Source organism: Felis catus, chromosome A2 (assembly GCF_018350175.1).
Source record: "Felis catus isolate Fca126 chromosome A2, F.catus_Fca126_mat1.0, whole genome shotgun sequence".
Lineage (NCBI taxonomy): Eukaryota > Metazoa > Chordata > Mammalia > Carnivora > Felidae > Felis > Felis catus.
In genome coordinates, this window is record NC_058369.1 from 156,952,797 (window position 1) to 156,973,454 (window position 20,658).

The 20,658-nt window shown below is 38.6% G+C and overlaps 2 protein-coding genes and 1 long non-coding RNA gene across 13 annotated transcripts in view; 1 reads left to right on the top strand and 2 right to left on the bottom strand.

Annotated features, from left to right (window-relative positions):
- The window catches only part of KEL (Kell metallo-endopeptidase), a 281,013-nt gene that overhangs the window by 74,159 nt on the left and 186,196 nt on the right, over positions 1-20,658 (bottom strand). The window lies entirely within an intron of this gene.
- On the top strand, positions 8,023-14,622 carry LOC123384070. Its single transcript, XR_006594666.1, has 4 exons — positions 8,023-10,372; positions 11,757-11,885; positions 12,628-12,719; positions 13,412-14,622. It is a non-coding gene; the product is annotated as an uncharacterized LOC123384070 (long non-coding RNA).
- On the bottom strand, positions 10,366-13,438 carry LOC101098529 (olfactory receptor 9A4-like). Its single transcript, XM_003983163.6, has one exon. The coding sequence runs from the start codon at positions 11,721-11,723 to the stop codon at positions 10,779-10,781; it is 945 nt and encodes a 314-aa protein (XP_003983212.5). The 5' UTR covers positions 11,724-13,438; the 3' UTR covers positions 10,366-10,778.

Below are 20,658 nucleotides of genomic sequence, written 5' to 3' on the forward strand. Positions count from 1 at the left end.
TTGATCATTGTTTGCTCTTGTTTACATTTTATTGTGTAAAATGATGGTATAAACATCCCTATACATTTATAAGTCTATGCATGTTGATATTTCTGAAATAAACCCCTAGACTGGACACTTTTAGGTTAAAAGGGAGATACATTGAAGGTATTGGTTTCTATTAACACCAAATTATACACCAAAGATTTTGGATTGATTCACACTGACACTAAGACTCTGTGATAAGAGCTCTTTTGATTTCCTGATCTACTACTAACAATGATATAATGAAAATTCATTTAAAATTGAAGAGAACAATATTAAGATACCTCACATGGGAAATCAATTGGAAAACCTATTGAAATGTTTGCAAGATAAAAATTACCATAACTGACTCAAAAGAAATTAAACACATTTCCTACGTATTCCTAAATATGGAAAATAATTGAATTCATTATATAAATTCTCCCATACAGAAAACTATAGCTTCAAATGGCTTTACTGGTATATTCTATCAATTTTTTAAGGAAGAAATATCTCCAATTCTACACAGAATTTCCAGAAAATTGAGTGCAAGGGAACATTGCTCATTAATCTTATGAAGTCAGAATTAAATCTTGATACCAAGGACCAAGGACACTGAAAGAAAAGGAAACTAAGATCCCTTTTGAATATGAAAGGAAAAATCCTTAGTAAAATATGAGAAAATAAAATCCAGCAATACTTAAAGAGAATAATGTGCCATAACAAAAGGATGGTTTTACTCCAGATATGCAAGATTGGGTTAACATTAGGAGATTAATCAATATAATTCATCATATGAACAGAAATAAAGAGAAAAACCACATGGTCACTTAAATGGGAGCAGAGAAGGCATTTCACTAAAATCAACATCCAATGATGAAAAATTCTGATCAAACTAGGAACAAATGGGATCTTCTTTATTTTTTATTTTTTTTAATATTTTAATGTTTATTTATTTTTGAGAGAGAGAGAGACAGACACAGAGTGAGCAGGGGAGGGGCAGAGAGAGGGGGAGACACAGAATCCGAAGTGGGCTCCAGGGCCTGAGCTATCAGCACAGAGTCCAACACAGGGCTCCAACCCACCAACCATGAGATTATGACTTGAGCCAAAGTTGGATGCTTAAACGAATGAGCCACCCAGGTGCACCAAGTGGGCCCTTCTTTAAATTCATAAATAGAGTCCACCAAAAACCTAATGGTAACATGAAACCTAACGATGAAAGACCTAATTTCTTCCTCCAAGATAGGGAGGAAGGCAACGATATCTGTTCTCACCACTTCTATTCAACATTAAACTGGACATCCTAGCTAATGCAATAAGGCAAGAAAATGAAATTAAAAGCATACAGTTAGCAAATAAAGAAAAAAATACTTGTAGAGTACATAATCCAATATGCATAAAATCCTAAGAGATCTACCAAAAAAAAAAAAAAGAGGAACACCTTCTAGAAAAAAAGGTGATTACCAAGGCCACAGGATAAAGGCCTCAATATACAAAAATCCATTATATTGCTACATACTAGCAAGAAACTACAAATGAAAATAAAAATTTTGAATTATAAGATGCAAAACCATGAAACACTAAGAGATTAATTCAACAAATTGTACATGACTATACACTTGAAACTATAAAACATTGCTGATATAAACTGAGAAATACCTAAATAAATTAACATTGTGTTTTCATGAATCAGAAACTTGGATTTTGTTTAAGTGCCTTTTTCTTTTCAAATTAGTCTCTAAATTCAATAAAATGTCACTCACAATCCCAGGAAGTTTTTGTTTTAATATTGAAAAGCTGACTCTAAGGTTTCTATGCAACTATGAAGAACTAAGAAGAGCCAAAAGAATTTTGAAAAAGAACAAAAAAGGTGGGAGACTCACAATACCTTATTTACAACTTAATTTAAGTTACAGTAATCAAAACACTATCTAACTTACATACTATGATTAGATCAACAGACATAAACCAATAAAATAGAATAGAGAATTCAGACACAAATGCCAACATATATCTTAATCGATTTTGACCACATGAAGTATTGGTGAAGGTGTGGAGAAACTGGATCTTTCGTACACTGCTGGTGATATAAACAACAACAAGTAAACATACACTTACCCTACAAAGCCATAATTCAACTTCACTCTTAGATATTTTCCCAAGCTATAAGAAAACACACGTCCACAAAAGACATCTTCATGAATGCAATTTTATTCACAATAAACTCGAAAAACCCAAGTGATGATTAATAAGTGAATGGATAAATAAATGGTACATTCATACAGTGGAACCCTACTCAGAAAGAAAAATCTATTGATAGATGCACCATCATGGATAATTCTGTACAGGGCTACAGTAAGCAAAAGAATCCTGACATAAATATTATTATTTCATTAATAAGCTCAAGAAACAAAAAATCTGATCTATAATAACAGAAAACAGCCTGAGGTTAGGAATGAAAATGGAGATTTATTCAAAAGGAGCACAAAGAAACCTTTAGGGTGATGAACATATTTTATTATTTGGTTGTGATAGCTACATGTATGTATACATTTGTTAAGACTCACTGAAATTTACACATCAAATGGCTACATTACTGTATGAAAATTAACATTAAAAGTGTTGAAAATATTTTTTAAATAAATCCAAACTATAACAGGAGAGGGCTCATCATTAGGGGATTGATGGGTAGAGAAATGAGGTAAGGTTAAGTGAAGTATAAAGTTATATTAAGTATAAACTATATAACTGAAGGCTAAACAGAATAGGTAGACAAAGTAAGGTATGTCGAATATGGTTGTGGATTAGGTGTGAGGATGGGGAAAGTTAAAAGAACACAAGGTGAAGACCAGGCTTAACTAACCCTAATGGATGTCAGAATGTAACAAGTAATTTCCAGACCATTCTCCAAACAGATGTTCTCTTTGACCACGTTCTATCACCTTTTTGAGTAACTTTCGGCAAGCACCTCTTAAGTTTACAAACAAACTTTAGTTTGTAAAACGGATGACAGATATAAGCCACCAGTAAAGCTTATAACACGAGAGCACAATTTTAAAATATTCGTCTTTGGTGAAAGTTAAAGGATCTCAAGACAGTGAACAATCGTGGATAAACTATTGAGATTAGAATCAGGAACCTGAATGCTAATTCCTTTTCATACCCACTAGCTATGATATATTCAAATCGGTGTGTGAGTGTTCAACTCTCTGGCTTTGGTTTTCTCTTCTGAAATATCAGGGCAGTGAGGTACAGGATGTCTGACCTCTCTTTCAGAATCTCTACCTTGCCCAAAGTGAAGGGGCAAGGAGCAGAAACTGAGCTAGTCCTTGAGCCTTGTAATGATGCACTGAGCCTCTCAGCCTCCTGCTAAGGCTCTCCACTCATTACCTTTGGTCATGGAACCCCTCTGCAAAGCTAAACTTTTTGTCAGAATCAGCTCTTTCCAGATAACATCATGGGCACTCATAGACCACACCAGACTCGGTACCTAAAGTTACCCTTGATTACTGGATTGTTTATGTGAGTAAAGCTGGTGACTGCCCAAACTCAAAGTTGGCCAAACCTGAAGGCCATTCCATGTCTATATTTTTTCCATATTCCACATAAGCACACTGGAGACACAGGCAAGAGGAGACGTCAACATGGACCAGAGAAAGAAAGAGCCACCTTGATGATCTAGGAGGACAGATAGGGTTATTACCCCAAGTGCTGAATGCCTGCCCACAAAAGAAGGGATGAGAGAAAATTATCCTTACTTGCCTGCCTCAAAAGTCTGCTAACTGACCTTCACGTCTGCCATCACTTCCCTCTTTCTACTCTGTTCTCCCCATAACTGCTTGAGTGATCTTTTAAGACACAGATTGCATCAGGTCTCTCCCCTGATTAAAACCTTCTCACTGCTCATTGGTCACTGTCCCGAGTGCTGTAAGGATCTATATGATTTCTAGAAATGCTTTTCTCTAATGTCGTCTGTGTTTCCCTTCCTTCACCCCATGCTGTCCGGCAGCACTGACATTCTTTTAGTTCTTTCAAGGGCTTTAGTGCATGCTCTTAATGCACTCTTAATGTGCTCGCTCCATTCCCACCCAGCTTTGCCTTGTTCATGCCACACATCAGTTAATGATCACTTTATTTTTTAACTTTTTAAAAAATGTTTATTTATTTAATAATTCTTTGAGAGTTATTATTAATAATCTCTTTGACAGAAGAGAGCACAAACGGGGAAGGGGCCAAGAGACAGGGAGACACAGAATCCAAAGGAGGCTCTGAGCTATCAGCACAGAGCCCAATGCCAGGCTCAAACCCACAAACCGTGATATCATGACCTGAGCTGAAGTTGGATGCTTAGCCAACTGAGCCACTGAGCCACTGAGCACCCCATGATCCTTTCTTATAGGGGCTTTCCCTAACCTCCACAGACATATTCAGGTTCCCTGTCAGGTGTTCTCCAAATACCCTTGTAGTAGATGCTATGTGCCTTCCCCAGACCTCCCTCAGGACCAAGGTACTCACCCCACCCCATAGCTGAGGTTATCCCTAGAAATTGCCCTCAGTTAAGCATAAGTGCCTCCACCAAGATTATAGCCTTTCCTCTAAGGTAGCCTATACCCAATGACCTGTAGATGCAGGAGTGCAAATGTCCAGCTCCTGTATTTGAGGTAGGGACACAAGTCAGCACAATTCTAAAGAGCCATCCTAGCTCCAGTGCTCCTGGTAGGATTGGTTCCTCCTGGGGTTGAAGCCTCTGTGGCAACTTCATTACCAGTCAGCTTCCCCTCTGCCCAAACATATTCTCCCCCACATTTTTACAGGAATTGTCTCAAAGATCACTCCCAGACTTAAGACAACCTGACAATTTCTTTCCTGAATGATCCAGTTTTAATTATGTATCTTGTGTGTGTGTCTGTGGTTTCACTCTGTATGGTATATCTCTTCACCAAATATGCTCTATCAGGGAAGAGACCATGTCCACTATGTTTCCTGCTATATTTTCAGCACATTGTCTGAAAGATAACTGTTATTCAAAACATGTTCTTGCTGAATGTTCTGTTCTTAATTTTCAATCAAGTTGGACTCTTTCATAGTTTCAAAAACCATTTATATTTTTCTTTATTGAACTTACCAATTTAGAAGAGAACTTTATGCACAAATAAAATAAACCTTTATTTCAAAAAATTAAAAATTGGGGCACCTGGGTGGCTCAATCGGTTCAGCGTCCAAGTCTTGATTTCAACTCAGGTCATGATCTCATGGGTTCATGAGATCAAGCACTGTGTTGGGTTCTGCACTGACAGCATTGAGCTTGAGATTTCCTCTCCCCCCCTCTCTGCCTCTCCCTTCCTCACTGCTATCAGTGCAGGGCCCCCTTTAGATTCTCTGTCCCTTTCTCTGTCTCTCTCTGTCTCTTTCTCTCTGTCTCTCTCTCTCAAAAATGAATGAACATTTATTTATATAAAAAAAAGAATTTTTTCATAAGATCATCAGGACACTTAAAGCAGATGAAGAAAGCATTAACATATGAGAATAAGCCACAGTGTACAAGCACAGCATATGCTTACTAAGTTTGTTATGAATTACCAGGGCCATAATATTTTATATTCCCATCATAAATGAATAAAAGCTCTATTCATCAGAATTCACATGAACACTAGGATTCTTAGAATTTTACTTTTCTCCAATCAGATAGAAATGATATGGCTGATGGCTGAGTATATTTTGGCAAGTTGTTTAATGTCTTAAAGTTTTTAATGTTTATTCTGAGAGAGAGAGAGAAAGAGAAAGAGAGGGAGAGAGAGAGAGAGCACGAGCAGGGGAGGGCAGAGAGAGGGAGACACAGAATCTGAAGCAGGCTCCAGGCTGTCAGCACAGAGCCCGATGCAGGCCTCGAACTCACGAACCTTAAGAGCATGACTGGAGCCAAAGTCAGACATTTAACTGACTGAGCTACTCAGGTGCTCCTGTTAAAGTCTTATTTAGTTTCTATATACTAATCTGCTAAGTGAACACAATACTACTCACCTAACAGCTTATTGCCAGGATTGAATGACAATATACAGAAATTACAAGGTACTTAGTATACAATCAATACTACCTTCCTTCCATCTATATGATTCCAAAGCATTCAGCAAAGTTTCTTCTGAAATAGATATTCAATGTATAAAAATCAATCAAATTATATAAAAGTTATATTCAGCATCTTTACTGAAAAAACTTCCTCATGTTCATAGGACAAAATAACAAAGACGTTTAAGAGCAAAATTTGGAATCACACAAACCTATTCAGTTTTAAAAATTATCATCAATATTAATAAAACATTGGAGGTATTTCCATTAGGAACAAAGAAAATAAATATTTGCAGTGGCTATGCAAAAGAAATAGAGGTTTTAATTACACACCACTCCTTTTTTCTCCTTATCTCCTAATAAGGAACATTAGTTTATACTAGAATATTTCATATTTGGGGGCACCTGGGTGGCTCAGTCATTAAGTGTTGGACTCTTGATTTGGGCTCAGGTCATGTCCCAGGGTTATGCCACCCAGACCTTGTCAGATTCCAGTGCTGAGCGTGGAACCTGCTTGGGATTCTCCTCTCTTCCTCTGCACCCCTCCCCTGCTCTCTCTCTAAAAAAAATTTAAAAATAACAAAAATGTAGGGACTCCTGGATGATTCAGCTGGTTAAGTGTCCAACTCTTGATCTGGGCTCAGGTCATAATCTCACAATTTGTGAATTACAGCCCCCAATTGAGCTCTGTGCTGACAGAGCAGAGCCTACTTGGGATTCTCTCTCTCTCTTCCTCTGCCCCTCCCATGCTGTGTGTGTGTGTGTGCACACACGTGGGTGTGTGTGTGCGCGCGTGTGTCACAATAAATAAGTAAACATTTTTTTAAAAAATTTTTAAAGAAAAAAACTTATTTTACTTTGTATCCTATACAACATTTATGCAACTTTTAGTAGGAATGTAATGAAATACCTGTAGGAAATAAAACAGGAAAAAAGTGAATGTCTTCTCAGATGTATATAACAGACACTATCTAGGATTAGCATTTTCTTTCACCAAGGAACTTTTCCTGAACAGAAACTGCTAAAAACTTCCTGGTAAAAGTAGTCTTCTCTCCAGTTTTGTTTTTGTTTTAACTCTGACCGTATAACTAAGAATACAAAGTATGTTAAGAGGCACATATTTAAAATAAGTTACAAAGTTGCAACACATCATGTCTGAGATACATCAAATTATACCTAAGATTTGAATATGATAATTACATGTGAATTAGGATAACGAGCGTTTTTTAATTCCTTTTTTTAAAGTTTTTACTTAAGTTCCAATTAGGTAACAAATAGTGTAATATTGGTTTTAGGTGTACAATTTAGTGACTCACATTTCCATACAAACATCTGGTACTCATCACAAGCGTGCCCTTTAATCTCCATCACCTATTTAATCCCCCCACCCACCTCCCCTCTGGTAACCATCAGTTTGTTCTCTAGAGTTAAGAGTCTGTTTCTTGGTTTGCCTCTCATTCTCCTTTTTTCCCCTTTGCTCATTTGTTTTATTTCTTAAATTCCACATATGAGTGGAATCATATAGTATTTGTTTTTCTCTGACTTATTTTGCTTAGCATAATACTCCATCCGTGTTATAGCAAATGGCAAGATTTCATTTTCTTTTATGGCTGAAAAGATGCTCAACACCACTGATCATCAGGAAAATCCAAATCAAAACTACAATGAGACATCACATCACACCTGTCAGAATGGTTAAAATCAACAGCACAAGAAACAACAGGTGTTGGCGAAGATGTGAAGAGAGAGGGACCCTCTTGTACTATTGGTGGGAATGCAAACTGGTGCAGCCACTCTGGAAAACAGTATGAAGGTTCCTCAAAAAGTTAAAAATAGAACTACCCTATAATCCAGCAAGTGCACTACTAAGTATGTACCCAAAGAATACAAAAATACTAAATCAAAGGGCTATATGCACCCCGATGTTTATAGCAGCATGATCTACCCCAGCCAAAAGATGGAAACAGCCCAACTGTTCAACTGATGAACGGATAAAGAAAATGTGATGTGTAAATAGAATGGAATATTACTCGTATTTATATTTAGATAGCTGTATTGATTATCTGTGTACTTAGTTGTGAAAAGTAAAGACAAAAAATAAATAGAACAAATGTTATTGAGACTTGATAGTGTATATAGTAGTGAGGAAATGGTGTGAGGAATCTCACTTCATTTGGGGGTAGGAGACAACTGCTGGTTGAGAAATTAAGCCTCAGTGGACAGACATATCTGTCTCCCAGCTCCCAGTGTGAACATGGAGTAGGCATTCTGGTTGAGAATAAGATGGCTTGCAGGGCAGGGGCACAGTGACAGTGTTATGGACTGAAGGTTTATGTTCCCTTAAAATCCGTATGTTGAAATGCTGACACCCAGTGCAGCTGATTTGGGAGATGGGGACTCTTAAGTAATTAAGCTAAAAGGAGGTCAATGGGTGGGGGCCTCATCACATAAGAATAGTTCTCACCAAAACTAAATTAGCCTGAACCTTGAACTCAGACTTCTAAGCCTCCAGAACTATGAGAAATAACTTTTTCTTATTTAAACCACCAAATGTGTAGTGTTTTGATATGATAGCCCAGGCAGACTAACATAAACAGTAACTTTCCTTCATTCAGAATCAAAGACCAAACAGAAGAACCTCCCTTTGGTACAAAAGATGTTTCATGCCCCATCACAAATCACTAGACCTGGAACTTTCCTTCCTTCCTCATGGTCAGGGGCATTCAGAGAAGCAGTTTAGAGCACTGCATCCCTGAGATACAGGAAAGGAATGGAATTGTTGATGGAGGACAAGGGGAAGAAGAGGAAATACATTAGCAGTGGGTGGTCAGAGTCTGATTCAAGCGGAAAGGGAAAAGAGAGAAAGGGAAAGAAGGAGAAAGAGAGGAATAGGAGAGCTCAAGGACAAGGGGAAAGAGGAAGAAGAAAGAAGACAGGTGGTGGATGAACTAAGGATGATCAGGACAGGGTGCAGTAGGCATCGGTGATGAAGGTTCAGAAACCAAAGAAACCGATGAGGACAGTGGGGCTCTCTTTTCTGTCCTCCTAAATTGCCTCTACAAGCCCAGAGACAATGTAGGTTGTGCAAAACCTTTGTGTAAATTAATAAAGGCATCCTTTCTGGATTACTGAAGGAGAAAAATAGTATTTTTCTGGCAAGGGCAGACCTCAGGATATGAGCCTGGGGGTGGGAAGACATCTTTGTGTGTGTCTTCAACCCTTTCTCCAGTCAATGCAGTCCCATTACAACCTATTGGTTAGCTACCAGAGCATGGGCTGGATTAAGACCCCACCCAACACCTCATATGTTGCCCATATGAGGTGGAATCGACTATATCATGGTTGGTAGACTTCTCTGTCTTCACCAAATGGGAAGGCATCCTCACACAGTACTCTGCAACTCTATGGAACACCATCATCCACGGCTGGGTGGCTGAATATCTGCCACCAGTTCAGGGCTGCCAGGAAGTGCTGAGCATTACCATTTAACCAACACCTTCCTGGGGCACCTGGGTGACTTAGTCAGTTAAGAGTCTCATTCTTGATTTTGGCTCAGGTCATAATCTCAGGGTAGTGAGGTCCAGCACTGTGTCACTGATGGCACACAGACTCCTTGGGATTCTCTCTCTCCTCTCTCTTCTGCGCCTGCCTCCATTCACACAATTTCTCCTTTCAAAATAAATAAACTTTTTTTAAATAAAAAATAAAAAAAAATTTAAAAACCCACCTTCCTTCAAACCCCTTCCTCCAACATGATGAGCTTCCTACACTTGCATTGTCATAAAACCATGCCTGGTATTCTTGAAGACCTGCAAGTTGAGAGGGTAGCTTCTCATTTCTTTGATGCTCCCCATAGAGAAAATCTATGACAGGGTACTGAGACACTTGGATTTCAGAGACAGAGAACTAAAGGCATCATGAGGCTGAAAGTCTGGGTCTGGGAGTAGTCTCAACAGACATAGTAGATTTAAGCAGTTGTACAACACAGGATTCTTTCTCTATAATTAGTCATTTAATTCTTACTTGTCTCAATCCCCATATGTCCCAAAATATTTCATATCTTTACATCGCTAAGACTTACTAAAAGTATTCCAATCCCCGTATCTCCACTCTAGATTGGTTCTGTGGCAAAGAGTATATAACATTGTATGTACTTTGCACTAGCAATGGGGCCTGGATAACATGAAGAACCAGCAGAGAAAAGGAGAAACATAGAATATTTAAAGTGCATATTGCCATCGTGTCAAGAAATTGCACAAAAATATAGGAAAATCTCTACAACAGTTGATAAAGAAACAAAGTGAGCATCTCTCCCTTGGTACTTATTATGGCAGATGCCTCCCCTCCCCTTCTTCCCACTTCCTTCCTCCACTAAGAAATATATCTTCAAAAATGCATTGTAGGCGAATTAATTGAGCTATGGAAAAATACAAACATGTATGCATTACCTTTACCTAATCCTCCCACTTCCCAAGGATAGGCATCAATGGTTCAAGTCGGGAACCATCAGAAACTGAGGAATGAGAATCTAATAGGCAGAAAATGGGTTTCTTTTTTACCTGCCATGTCTTCTTCAATGGCCCTGATTATAAGTTGTACACTACTGATTTTTGAAGGGAAAATAATGATAAGAGAAAAGGTGGGGTTTTCTAGGTTACTGAAAAATGTATAGTGAGGACATTGTCACAAAACTGATGTAGAGAGATTTAATCCTTTACCAGTCGACAGCAGCGTTTCATACCATCCCGAAGGGCCTCTTTGACTTTGTCATTCCGCAGGGTGAAGATGAAAGGGTTCAGGAAAGGGGTTACCACAGAAATAAACAGGGAAACTATCTTGTTGTACTCAGCAGCCTGTGTTTGCTTAGGTTTCACATAGAGGAACAAGCAACTGCCATAGCCGATCACAACAAAGGTGAAGTGAGAAGCACACGTAGAGAAGGCTCTCCTCCGGCCCGAGGCTGTGGGGATCTTGAGGATGGTAGAGATGATGTAGGTGTAGGAGACTATTGTTGGGGTCAGTGAACCAATGATAATGACAACAGCCATTAAGAAGAGAACAAACTCTGTGAAAAGAGTGTCACCACAGGATAGTTTGAGCAGTTGCCCGCGTTCACAAAAAAAGTGGTCTAACAGATTTGACTTGCAGAAGGTAAACTGAAATGTGGCATAGACTGGCCATATTTCACAGAGGAACCCAAACACCCATGACACAATGACTACCCAGATGCAGGTGTGGCTGTTCATAATGATGTTGTACCTCAAAGGGTTACAGACAGCCACGTAACGGTCCACAGCCATCGCTCCCAGTAACACAAACTCTGTGGTCCCCACAGCAAGGTACAGGAAGAGCTGGGTGACACATGCAGCCAGAGATATTGTCTGCATCCCAGGAAGCAGCAATCCCCAAAGCAGCATGGGCACAGTAATAGTTGTGATCAGGATCTCCAAGGCAGACAAATGACCAAGGAAGAAATACATGGGAGACTGCAGACGTTTATCCACACAGACAATCACAATGATGACTGTGTTTCCCATTAATGTCACTGAGTAGAAGAAAAAGAATATGGCAAAAAGAATGTGGTGTAGTTCTTGGGACCCAGGAAAGCCTAGAAGGCAGAACTCAGTGGCACTAGAGAAATTGTTCATCATTTACTCCTTTTTTCTGCTCCTTGTAAAATCTAGACATCAAAGACTGGTAACATGGTGCCACATAGTCCTGTTCTCCAAAGAGAAGGAAGACAGGTTAGGATGAGAAAATATTTTCAACCTGAAAACCTGGTGACATGCCCCAACTGCAATGCTCTGCGCAAGGTCAGACATAAATGTGATCACCTTCAAGTCTGCCTGTCTGGAATAGGGGAAGACTCCTGAATCTCTACTGAGGATAAGAAAACATTCTCTGTCTTTTTACACCACAGGATAGGCCTTCTCTCCAGGGACAGAGGATAAGAGTGTTTAAACTGACCACTTATGAAGCTGTGTTGATCAACCACACCAGTCCGGGGACCATGTCATTCTTCTTATGTTAACTGTAGCAGATGACATAAGGGTGTTCTAGGTGATGGTCAGATCAGGGAACATTGAACCCTACACGTCATCCTTACTGGTATTGTCTAGACCCAACTTGGGGTAGTAGAAAAGCAGCAGCGGACTAAGACCAACACCCCTGCTCTCCCCAGAGTGTAAACTTCCATGGTACAGAGCAGACACATCTACAAATGAGAGCTCTGGAGCTCTCTGGAGATAATTTCCCAGGGCAGAATCATTCTTCCCTAAACCCATGTGCTTTGCAAAATGTTGGGAGAGAGGAAAGGTGGCACCTGTCCCTAACAAGGATAGATCTGAGGGCAGTAGCCCCTGTGGATGTCTGGATCTCGACCTCTCACTTTATTCATCCCATTACTCAAATGTCATCTCCTCAGAGGATTCTATCCAGTAACCCTACACCAATTAGGAATGGCTTGCTAGCTTATGGACTTTACCATTCTTTGTAGCACTTTTTATTACCTGATTTGATATGTATACTAACTTTATTCCTTAATTTAACATTAAGCAAATTCAGCAGTGGATAGAACAAACAAAAATTCCTGCCCTATGGAGCTCACATTCAAGGGGAGGGTGGATGCCAGCTTATATACAAGGCAAGTAAGTACAATTATTATGCTAGTCTATTCATCATGCTGGAATAAATATAAGGCAAGGAAGGAGGACAGGAAATCTAATTTCATGTATTCACAGTTCATCTATGATACTAGAATATAAACTCTATGAAGGCAGGGACATGTGTGTATATATCTATCTATATCTGTGTCTGTATCTACATCTATATTTATATCTATGTTATTGTTGAGCTATAAAGTCATGCTGATAAATTTCCCTACATGATGGTTGCTTGGATGTGTGCTATATGGTTAAATAGTACTTGATGCTCATTAAAGCAGTCGGGCCATACCCCATGGAGCCCACTCTTCTTGATTTGCTTTCATGGCTCACATTACCATTTCCCCTTCTTCACTTCCCTTACTCATGCCACCTCCTCCAAGCCTCTGAAGGTTGGAATGATGGGCAAACAGGTTAAGAACAGTATTGTGGGGATGGCTCAGTGATCTGCATTGCTAAAATGTCTGTGTATTGGGCACTGGGTGAAAAAATATAGAAGAATCTTAGCAGTGACTGTTTTTAACATTGGAACAGAGGAGAAATAAATCTGCTCTCTGCTGTGTAGAGGGGATTCGGTGGTGTCCTCAACCACTCTTTAAGCTCTGGGCCTCCTTTGTTCTAACAGGTAGCCAAGCCCAGAACTCCAATCTGATCTTCTCCTACTCTTTCCTTCCTAGAGGAAAACCCTGAGAAAATACTCACCCCCATGGAGGGGCCTCTCCACCCTTCTCAGACTCTCCAGGACTTGGATAATCTGTCTGGCTACTGCTGATGCATATACAGGGGCCACAGCAATTTACTCAACAGGAGCTGAGCAGAAACTCCAGAAATGACAGCATTGTGGGAACTGAGGGTCTCTTTCTCTCTCCTTCCCTCCCACTACCCTCCTTCCCAAGGGGACTTAGTCACTGAGGTACCTGTTCTTAATTAGCCCAGGTTCAGGGCGTCCCTAAGCAATCAGACTGCGGAAAGCAGAACAAACTTTTAGTTATTCCCTTTTTTGACCAATTAAGTGTCAGAACTTTCGAAACTTTTTGCTTAATGAAGAAACCTGAAATCTCACCAATCACAGGCTTTCAATACCAAAACTGCCTCCTCAAAGGCCCCAAGTCTAGGATTCAAGAGTCATCTCAGACTCTAAGCAGATTACCCCTTCTGCCCTATATCCTAGACTCTTCTCCGATTCTCTTAGCTATTCAGAGAAAAAATCATCCCCTAACTCCCAATAGGACACATTACAATTGACATCTAAAATGTGCACCAATATCCTAAAAGCATGCATATTGGTCTCAGTCAAAGCCTTAACTTCACCAGAAATCCCCTACAAAGCCTGTTTCCTCCTTCACTCATTTCATAGAGAGACTCCTGCTCCTAACTCTGAGGACCTTCCAGAAAACTGGGGAGAGTTTCTGCCCCCAAATTGTACTTCACTCTCTGCTACTGTCTCAGGTTTCCACTCTTCTGAACACACATGCATCTGTATGCATTCAAGCAAGATTCTTACATTTATTTCTACGGTGTGTCCATGTTTGCCAGCTGGGCACTTCAAAGCCGGGACAGCATAAGGACAGCCAATGTAGGCAGTTATATTTACAACCTGAACCAACTGACAAATGTAAATTGTAAGTCTGCTTTATGCTAGAGCGAGACAGAAAAAATGGCAGCTACAACCATTTATCTGGATTTGGGATTTCATTTGAAGTATACCTGTTAAGTCTGAGAGTGTCAATAGATACAGAAGGGTATAATTTGGGAATAATCTTCCTTCCCATTTCTGATGTTGCCAAGCCCAATTAGATTGCCATATAATATTAGAAAAAATTTATAAGTATGTATCTGCATATTCTTTATAGAAAATCTTGTGAAAATCTATTTTAAAACCTTTTCTCTCTCATTTAACAATATATAAAAATAGATAAAAATAGATATATATGGGAATGCAAGCTGGTGTAGCCACTCTGGAAAACAGTTTGGAGGTTCCTCAAAAAATTAAAAATAGAACTACCCTATGTCCCAGCAATTGCACTACTAGGTATTTATACAAGAGAAACAGGTATGCTGTTTCGAAGGGACACATGCACCCCAATGTTTATAGCAGCACTACTAACAATAGTCAAAGTATGGAAAGAGCCCAAATGTCCATCGATGGATGAATGGATAAAGACAATGTGGTGTATATATACAATGGAGTATTACTCGGCAATCAGACAGAACGAAATCTTGCCATTTGCAACTATGTTGATGGAACTGGAGGGTATTAGGCTAAGCGAAATTATTCAGTCAGAGAAAGACAACTATCATATGACTTCACTCATATGAGGACTTTAAGACACAGAACAGATGAACATAAGGGAAGGGAAGCAAAAATGATATTTAAAAAAGCGAGGGGGACAAAACACAAGAGACTCTTAAATATTGAGAACAAACAGAGGGTTACTGGAAGGATTGTGGGGGGGGGATGGGCTAAATGGGTAAGGGGCATTAAGAAATCTACTCCTGAAATCATTGTTGCACCAGATGCTAACTCATTTGGATGTAAATTAAAGAAAAAAATAGAAGCTCCTGTAACAGGAAAACTAAATGAATAAAAATTTTAAAAAATAGATATATAAAGCATATCTATACATGTTGCCCACTTTTATTTCTGCATAGTGTTCCGTTATAGGGATGCCCATTCTTTATTAGTTATCCCTCTGCTGATCATTGCTTATTGTGTTCATTTTATTGTGAAAAATGATGCTATAAATATCTTTATACATCATAACTCCATACACATTGATATTTCTGATAAATCCCTAGACTGGGCACTTACAAGGTAGATATGTTAAAGGTACTGGTTTCTATTAACACCAATTATATTCCAAAGATTTTGGATTGATTCACACTGACACTAAGACTGTGTGATAAGAGCACTCTTGATTTCCTGATCTGCTACTAACCAAAGATATGATCATAATTCATTTAAATTAAAGACAACAATATTAAAATACCTTAAATGAGAAATCAATTGGAAAACCTGCTGAAGTAGAAAATGTTTTGAAAGTTAAAAATTACCAAAACTGATTCAAAAAGAAATTAAACATGTTTTCTAAGTATTCCTAATATGGGAAATAATTGAATTCATAATTTAAAATGCTCCCACACAGAAAACTATAGTTTCAAGTGGCTTTACTGGTATATTCTATCAAATTTTTAAGGAAGAAATATTTCCAATTCTACATAGAATTTTCCAGAAATTGAGCACAAGGGAACACTGCTCATTAATTTTATGAGGTCAGAATTAAATCTTGATACCAAGGACACTGAAAGAAAAGAAAACTAAGAACCAATATCCCTTGTGAATATGAAAGGAAAAATCCTTAGTAAAATATGAGAAAATAAAATCCAGCAATACTTAAAGAGAATAATGTGCCATAACAAAAGGATGGTTTTACTCCAGATATGCAAGATTGGGTTAACATTAGGAGATTAATCAATATAATTCATCATATGAACAGAAATAAAGAGAAAAACCACATGGTCACTTAAATGGGAGCAGAGAAGGCATTTCACTAAAATCAACATCCAATGATGAAAAATTCTGATCAAACTAGGAACAAATGGGATCTTCTTTATTTTTTATTTTTTTTAATATTTTAATGTTTATTTATTTTTGAGAGAGAGAGAGACAGACACAGAGTGAGCAGGGGAGGGGCAGAGAGAGGGGGAGACACAGAATCCGAAGTGGGCTCCAGGGCCTGAGCTATCAGCACAGAGTCCAACACAGGGCTCCAACCCACCAACCATGAGATTATGACTTGAGCCAAAGTTGGATGCTTAAACGAATGAGCCACTCAGGTGCACCAAGTGGTCCCTTCTTTAAATTCATAAATAGAGTCCACCAAAAACCTAATGGTAACATGAAACCTAACGATGAAAGACCTAATTTCTTCCTCCAAGATAGGGAGGAAGGCAACGATATCTGTTCTCACCACTTCTATTCAACATTAAACTGGACATCCTAGCTAATGCAATAAGGCAAGAAAATGAAATTAAAAGCATACAGTTAGCAAATAAAGAAAAAAATACTTGTAGAGTACATAATCCAATATGCATAAAATCCTAAGAGATCTACCAAAAAAAAAAAAAAGAGGAACACCTTCTAGAAAAAAAGGTGATTACCAAGGCCACAGGATAAAGGCCTCAATATACAAAAATCCATTATATTGCTACATACTAGCAAGAAACTACAAATGAAAATAAAAATTTTGAATTATAAGATGCAAAACCATGAAACACTAAGAGATTAATTCAACAAATTGTACATGACTATACACTTGAAACTATAAAACATTGCTGATATAAACTGAGAAATACCTAAATAAATTAACATTGTGTTTTCATGAATCAGAAACTTGGATTTTGTTTAAGTGCCTTTTTCTTTTCAAATTAGTCTCTAAATTCAATAAAATGTCACTCACAATCCCAGGAAGTTTTTGTTTTAATATTGAAAAGCTGACTCTAAGGTTTCTATGCAACTATGAAGAACTAAGAAGAGCCAAAAGAATTTTGAAAAAGAACAAAAAAGGTGGGAGACTCACAATACCTTATTTACAACTTAATTTAAGTTACAGTAATCAAAACACTATCTAACTTACATACTATGATTAGATCAACAGACATAAACCAATAAAATAGAATAGAGAATTCAGACACAAATGCCAACATATATCTTTAATCGATTTTGACCACATGAAGTGTTGGTGAAGGTGTGGAGAAACTGGATCTTTCGTACACTGCTGGTGATATAAACAACAACAAGTAAACATACACTTACCCTACAAAGCCATAATTCAACTTCACTCTTAGATATTTTCCCAAGCTATAAGAAAACACACGTCCACAAAAGACATCTTCATGAATGCAATTTTATTCACAATAAACTCGAAAAACCCAAGTGATGATTAATAAGTGAATGGATAAATAAATGGTACATTCATACAGTGGAACCCTACTCAGAAAGAAAAATCTATTGATAGATGCACCATCATGGATAATTCTGTACAGGGCTACAGTAAGCAAAAGAATCCTGACATAAATATTATTATTTCATTAATAAGCTCAAGAAACAAAAAATCTGATCTATAATAACAGAAAACAGCCTGAGGTTAGGAATGAAAATGGAGATTTATTCAAAAGGAGCACAAAGAAACCTTTAGGGTGATGAACATATTTTATTATTTGGTTGTGATAGCTACATGTATGTATACATTTGTTAAGACTCACTGAAATTTACACATCAAATGGCTACATTACTGTATGAAAATTAACATTAAAAGTGTTGAAAATATTTTTTAAATAAATCCAAACTATAACAGGAGAGGGCTCATCATTAGGGGATTGATGGGTAGAGAAATGAGGTAAGGTTAAGTGAAGTATAAAGTTATATTAAGTATAAACTATATAACTGAAGGCTAAACAGAATAGGTAGACAAAGTAAGGTATGTCGAATATGGTTGTGGATTAGGTGTGAGGATGGGGAAAGTTAAAAGAACACAAGGTGAAGACCAGGCTTAACTAACCCTAATGGATGTCAGAATGTAACAAGTAATTTCCAGACCATTCTCCAAACAGATGTTCTCTTTGACCACGTTCTATCACCTTTTTGAGTAACTTTCGGCAAGCACCTCTTAAGTTTACAAACAAACTTTAGTTTGTAAAACGGATGACAGATATAAGCCACCAGTAAAGCTTATAACACGAGAGCACAATTTTAAAATATTCGTCTTTGGTGAAAGTTAAAGGATCTCAAGACAGTGAACAATCGTGGATAAACTATTGAGATTAGAATCAGGAACCTGAATGCTAATTCCTTTTCATACCCACTAGCTATGTTATATTCAATTCGGTGTGTGAGTGTTCAACTCTCTGGCTTTGGTTTTCTCTTCTGAAATATCAGGGCAGTGAGGTACAGGATGTCTGACCTCTCTTTCAGAATCTCTACCTTGCCCAAAGTGAAGGGGCAAGGAGCAGAAACTGAGCTAGTCCTTGAGCCTTGTAATGATGCACTGAGCCTCCCAGCCTCCTGCTAAGGCTCTCCACTCATTACCTTTGGTCATGGAACCCCTCTGCAAAGCTAAACTTTTTGTCAGAATCAGCTCTTTCCAGATAACATCATGGGCACTCATAGACCACACCAGACTCGGTACCTAAAGTTACCCTTGATTACTGGATTGTTTATGTGAGTAAAGCTGGTGACTGCCCAAACTCAAAGTTGGCCAAACCTGAAGGCCATCCCATGTCTATATTTTTTCCATATTCCACATAAGCACACTGGAGACACAGGCAAGAGGAGACGTCAACATGGACCAGAGAAAGAAAGAGCCACCTTGATGATCTAGGAGGACAGATAGGGTTATTACCCCAAGTGCTGAATGCCTGCCCACAAAAGAAGGGATGAGAGAAAATTATCCTTACTTGCCTGCCTCAAAAGTCTGCTAACTGACCTTCACGTCTGCCATCACTTCCCTCTTTCTACTCTGTTCTCCCCATAACTGCTTGAGTGATCTTTTAAGACACAGATTGCATCAGGTCTCTCCCCTGATTAAAACCTTCTCACTGCTCATTGGTCACTGTCCCGAGTGCTGTAAGGATCTATATGATTTCTAGAAATGCTTTTCTCTAATGTCGTCTGTGTTTCCCTTCCTTCACCCCATGCTGTCCGGCAGCACTGACATTCTTTTAGTTCTTTCAAGGGCTTTAGTGCATGCTCTTAATGCACTCTTAATGTGCTCGCTCCATTCCCACCCAGCTTTGCCTTGTTCATGCCACACATCAGTTAATGATCACTTTATTTTTTAACTTTTTAAAAAATGTTTATTTATTTAATAATTCTTTGAGAGTTATTATTAATAATCTCTTTGACAGAAGAGAGCACAAACGGGGAAGGGGCCAAGAGACAGGGAGACACAGAATCCAAAGGAGGCTCTGAGCTATCAGCACAGAGCCCAATGCCAGGCTCAAACCCACAAACCGTGATATCATGACCTGAGCTGAAGTTGGATGCTTAGCCAACTGAGCCACTGAGCCACTGAGCACCCCATGATCCTTTCTTATAGGGGCTTTCCCTAACCTCCACAGACATATTCAGGTTCCCTGTCAGGTGTTCTCCAAATACCCTTGTAGTAGATGCTATGTGCCTTCCCCAGACCTCCCTCAGGACCAAGGTACTCACCCCACCCCATAGCTGAGGTTATCCCTAGAAATTGCCCTCAGTTAAGCATAAGTGCCTCCACCAAGATTATAGCCTTTCCTCTAAGGTAGCCTATACCCAATGACCTGTAGATGCAGGAGTGCAAATGTCCAGCTCCTGTGTTTGAGGTAAGGACACAAGTCAGCACAATTCTAAAGAGCCATCCTAGCTCCAGGGCTCCCGGTGGGATTGGTTCCTCCTGGGGTTGAAGCCTCTGTGGCAACTTCATCACCAGTCAGCTTCCCCTCTGCCCAAACAAATTCTCCCCCATACCTTTACAGGAATTATCTCAAAGATCACTCCCAGACTTAAGACAACCTGACAATTTCTTTCCTGAATGATCCACAGTTTTAAATATATATATATATATATATATATATATATATATATATATATATATAGAGAGAGAGAGAGAGAGAGAGAGAGAGAGAGAGAGAGAGAGTGATTTTACTCTGTATGGTATATCTCTTCGCCAAATATGCTCTATCAGGAAAGAGACCATGTCCACTATGTTTCCCGTTATATTTTCAGCACACTGTATGAAAGGTAACTGTTATTCAAAAGATGTTCTTGCTGAATGATCTGTTCTTAATTTGCAATCAAGTTGGACTCTTTCATAGTTTCAAAAACCATTTATATTTTTCTTTATTGAACTTACCAATTTAGAAGGGAACTTTATGCACAAATAAAGCA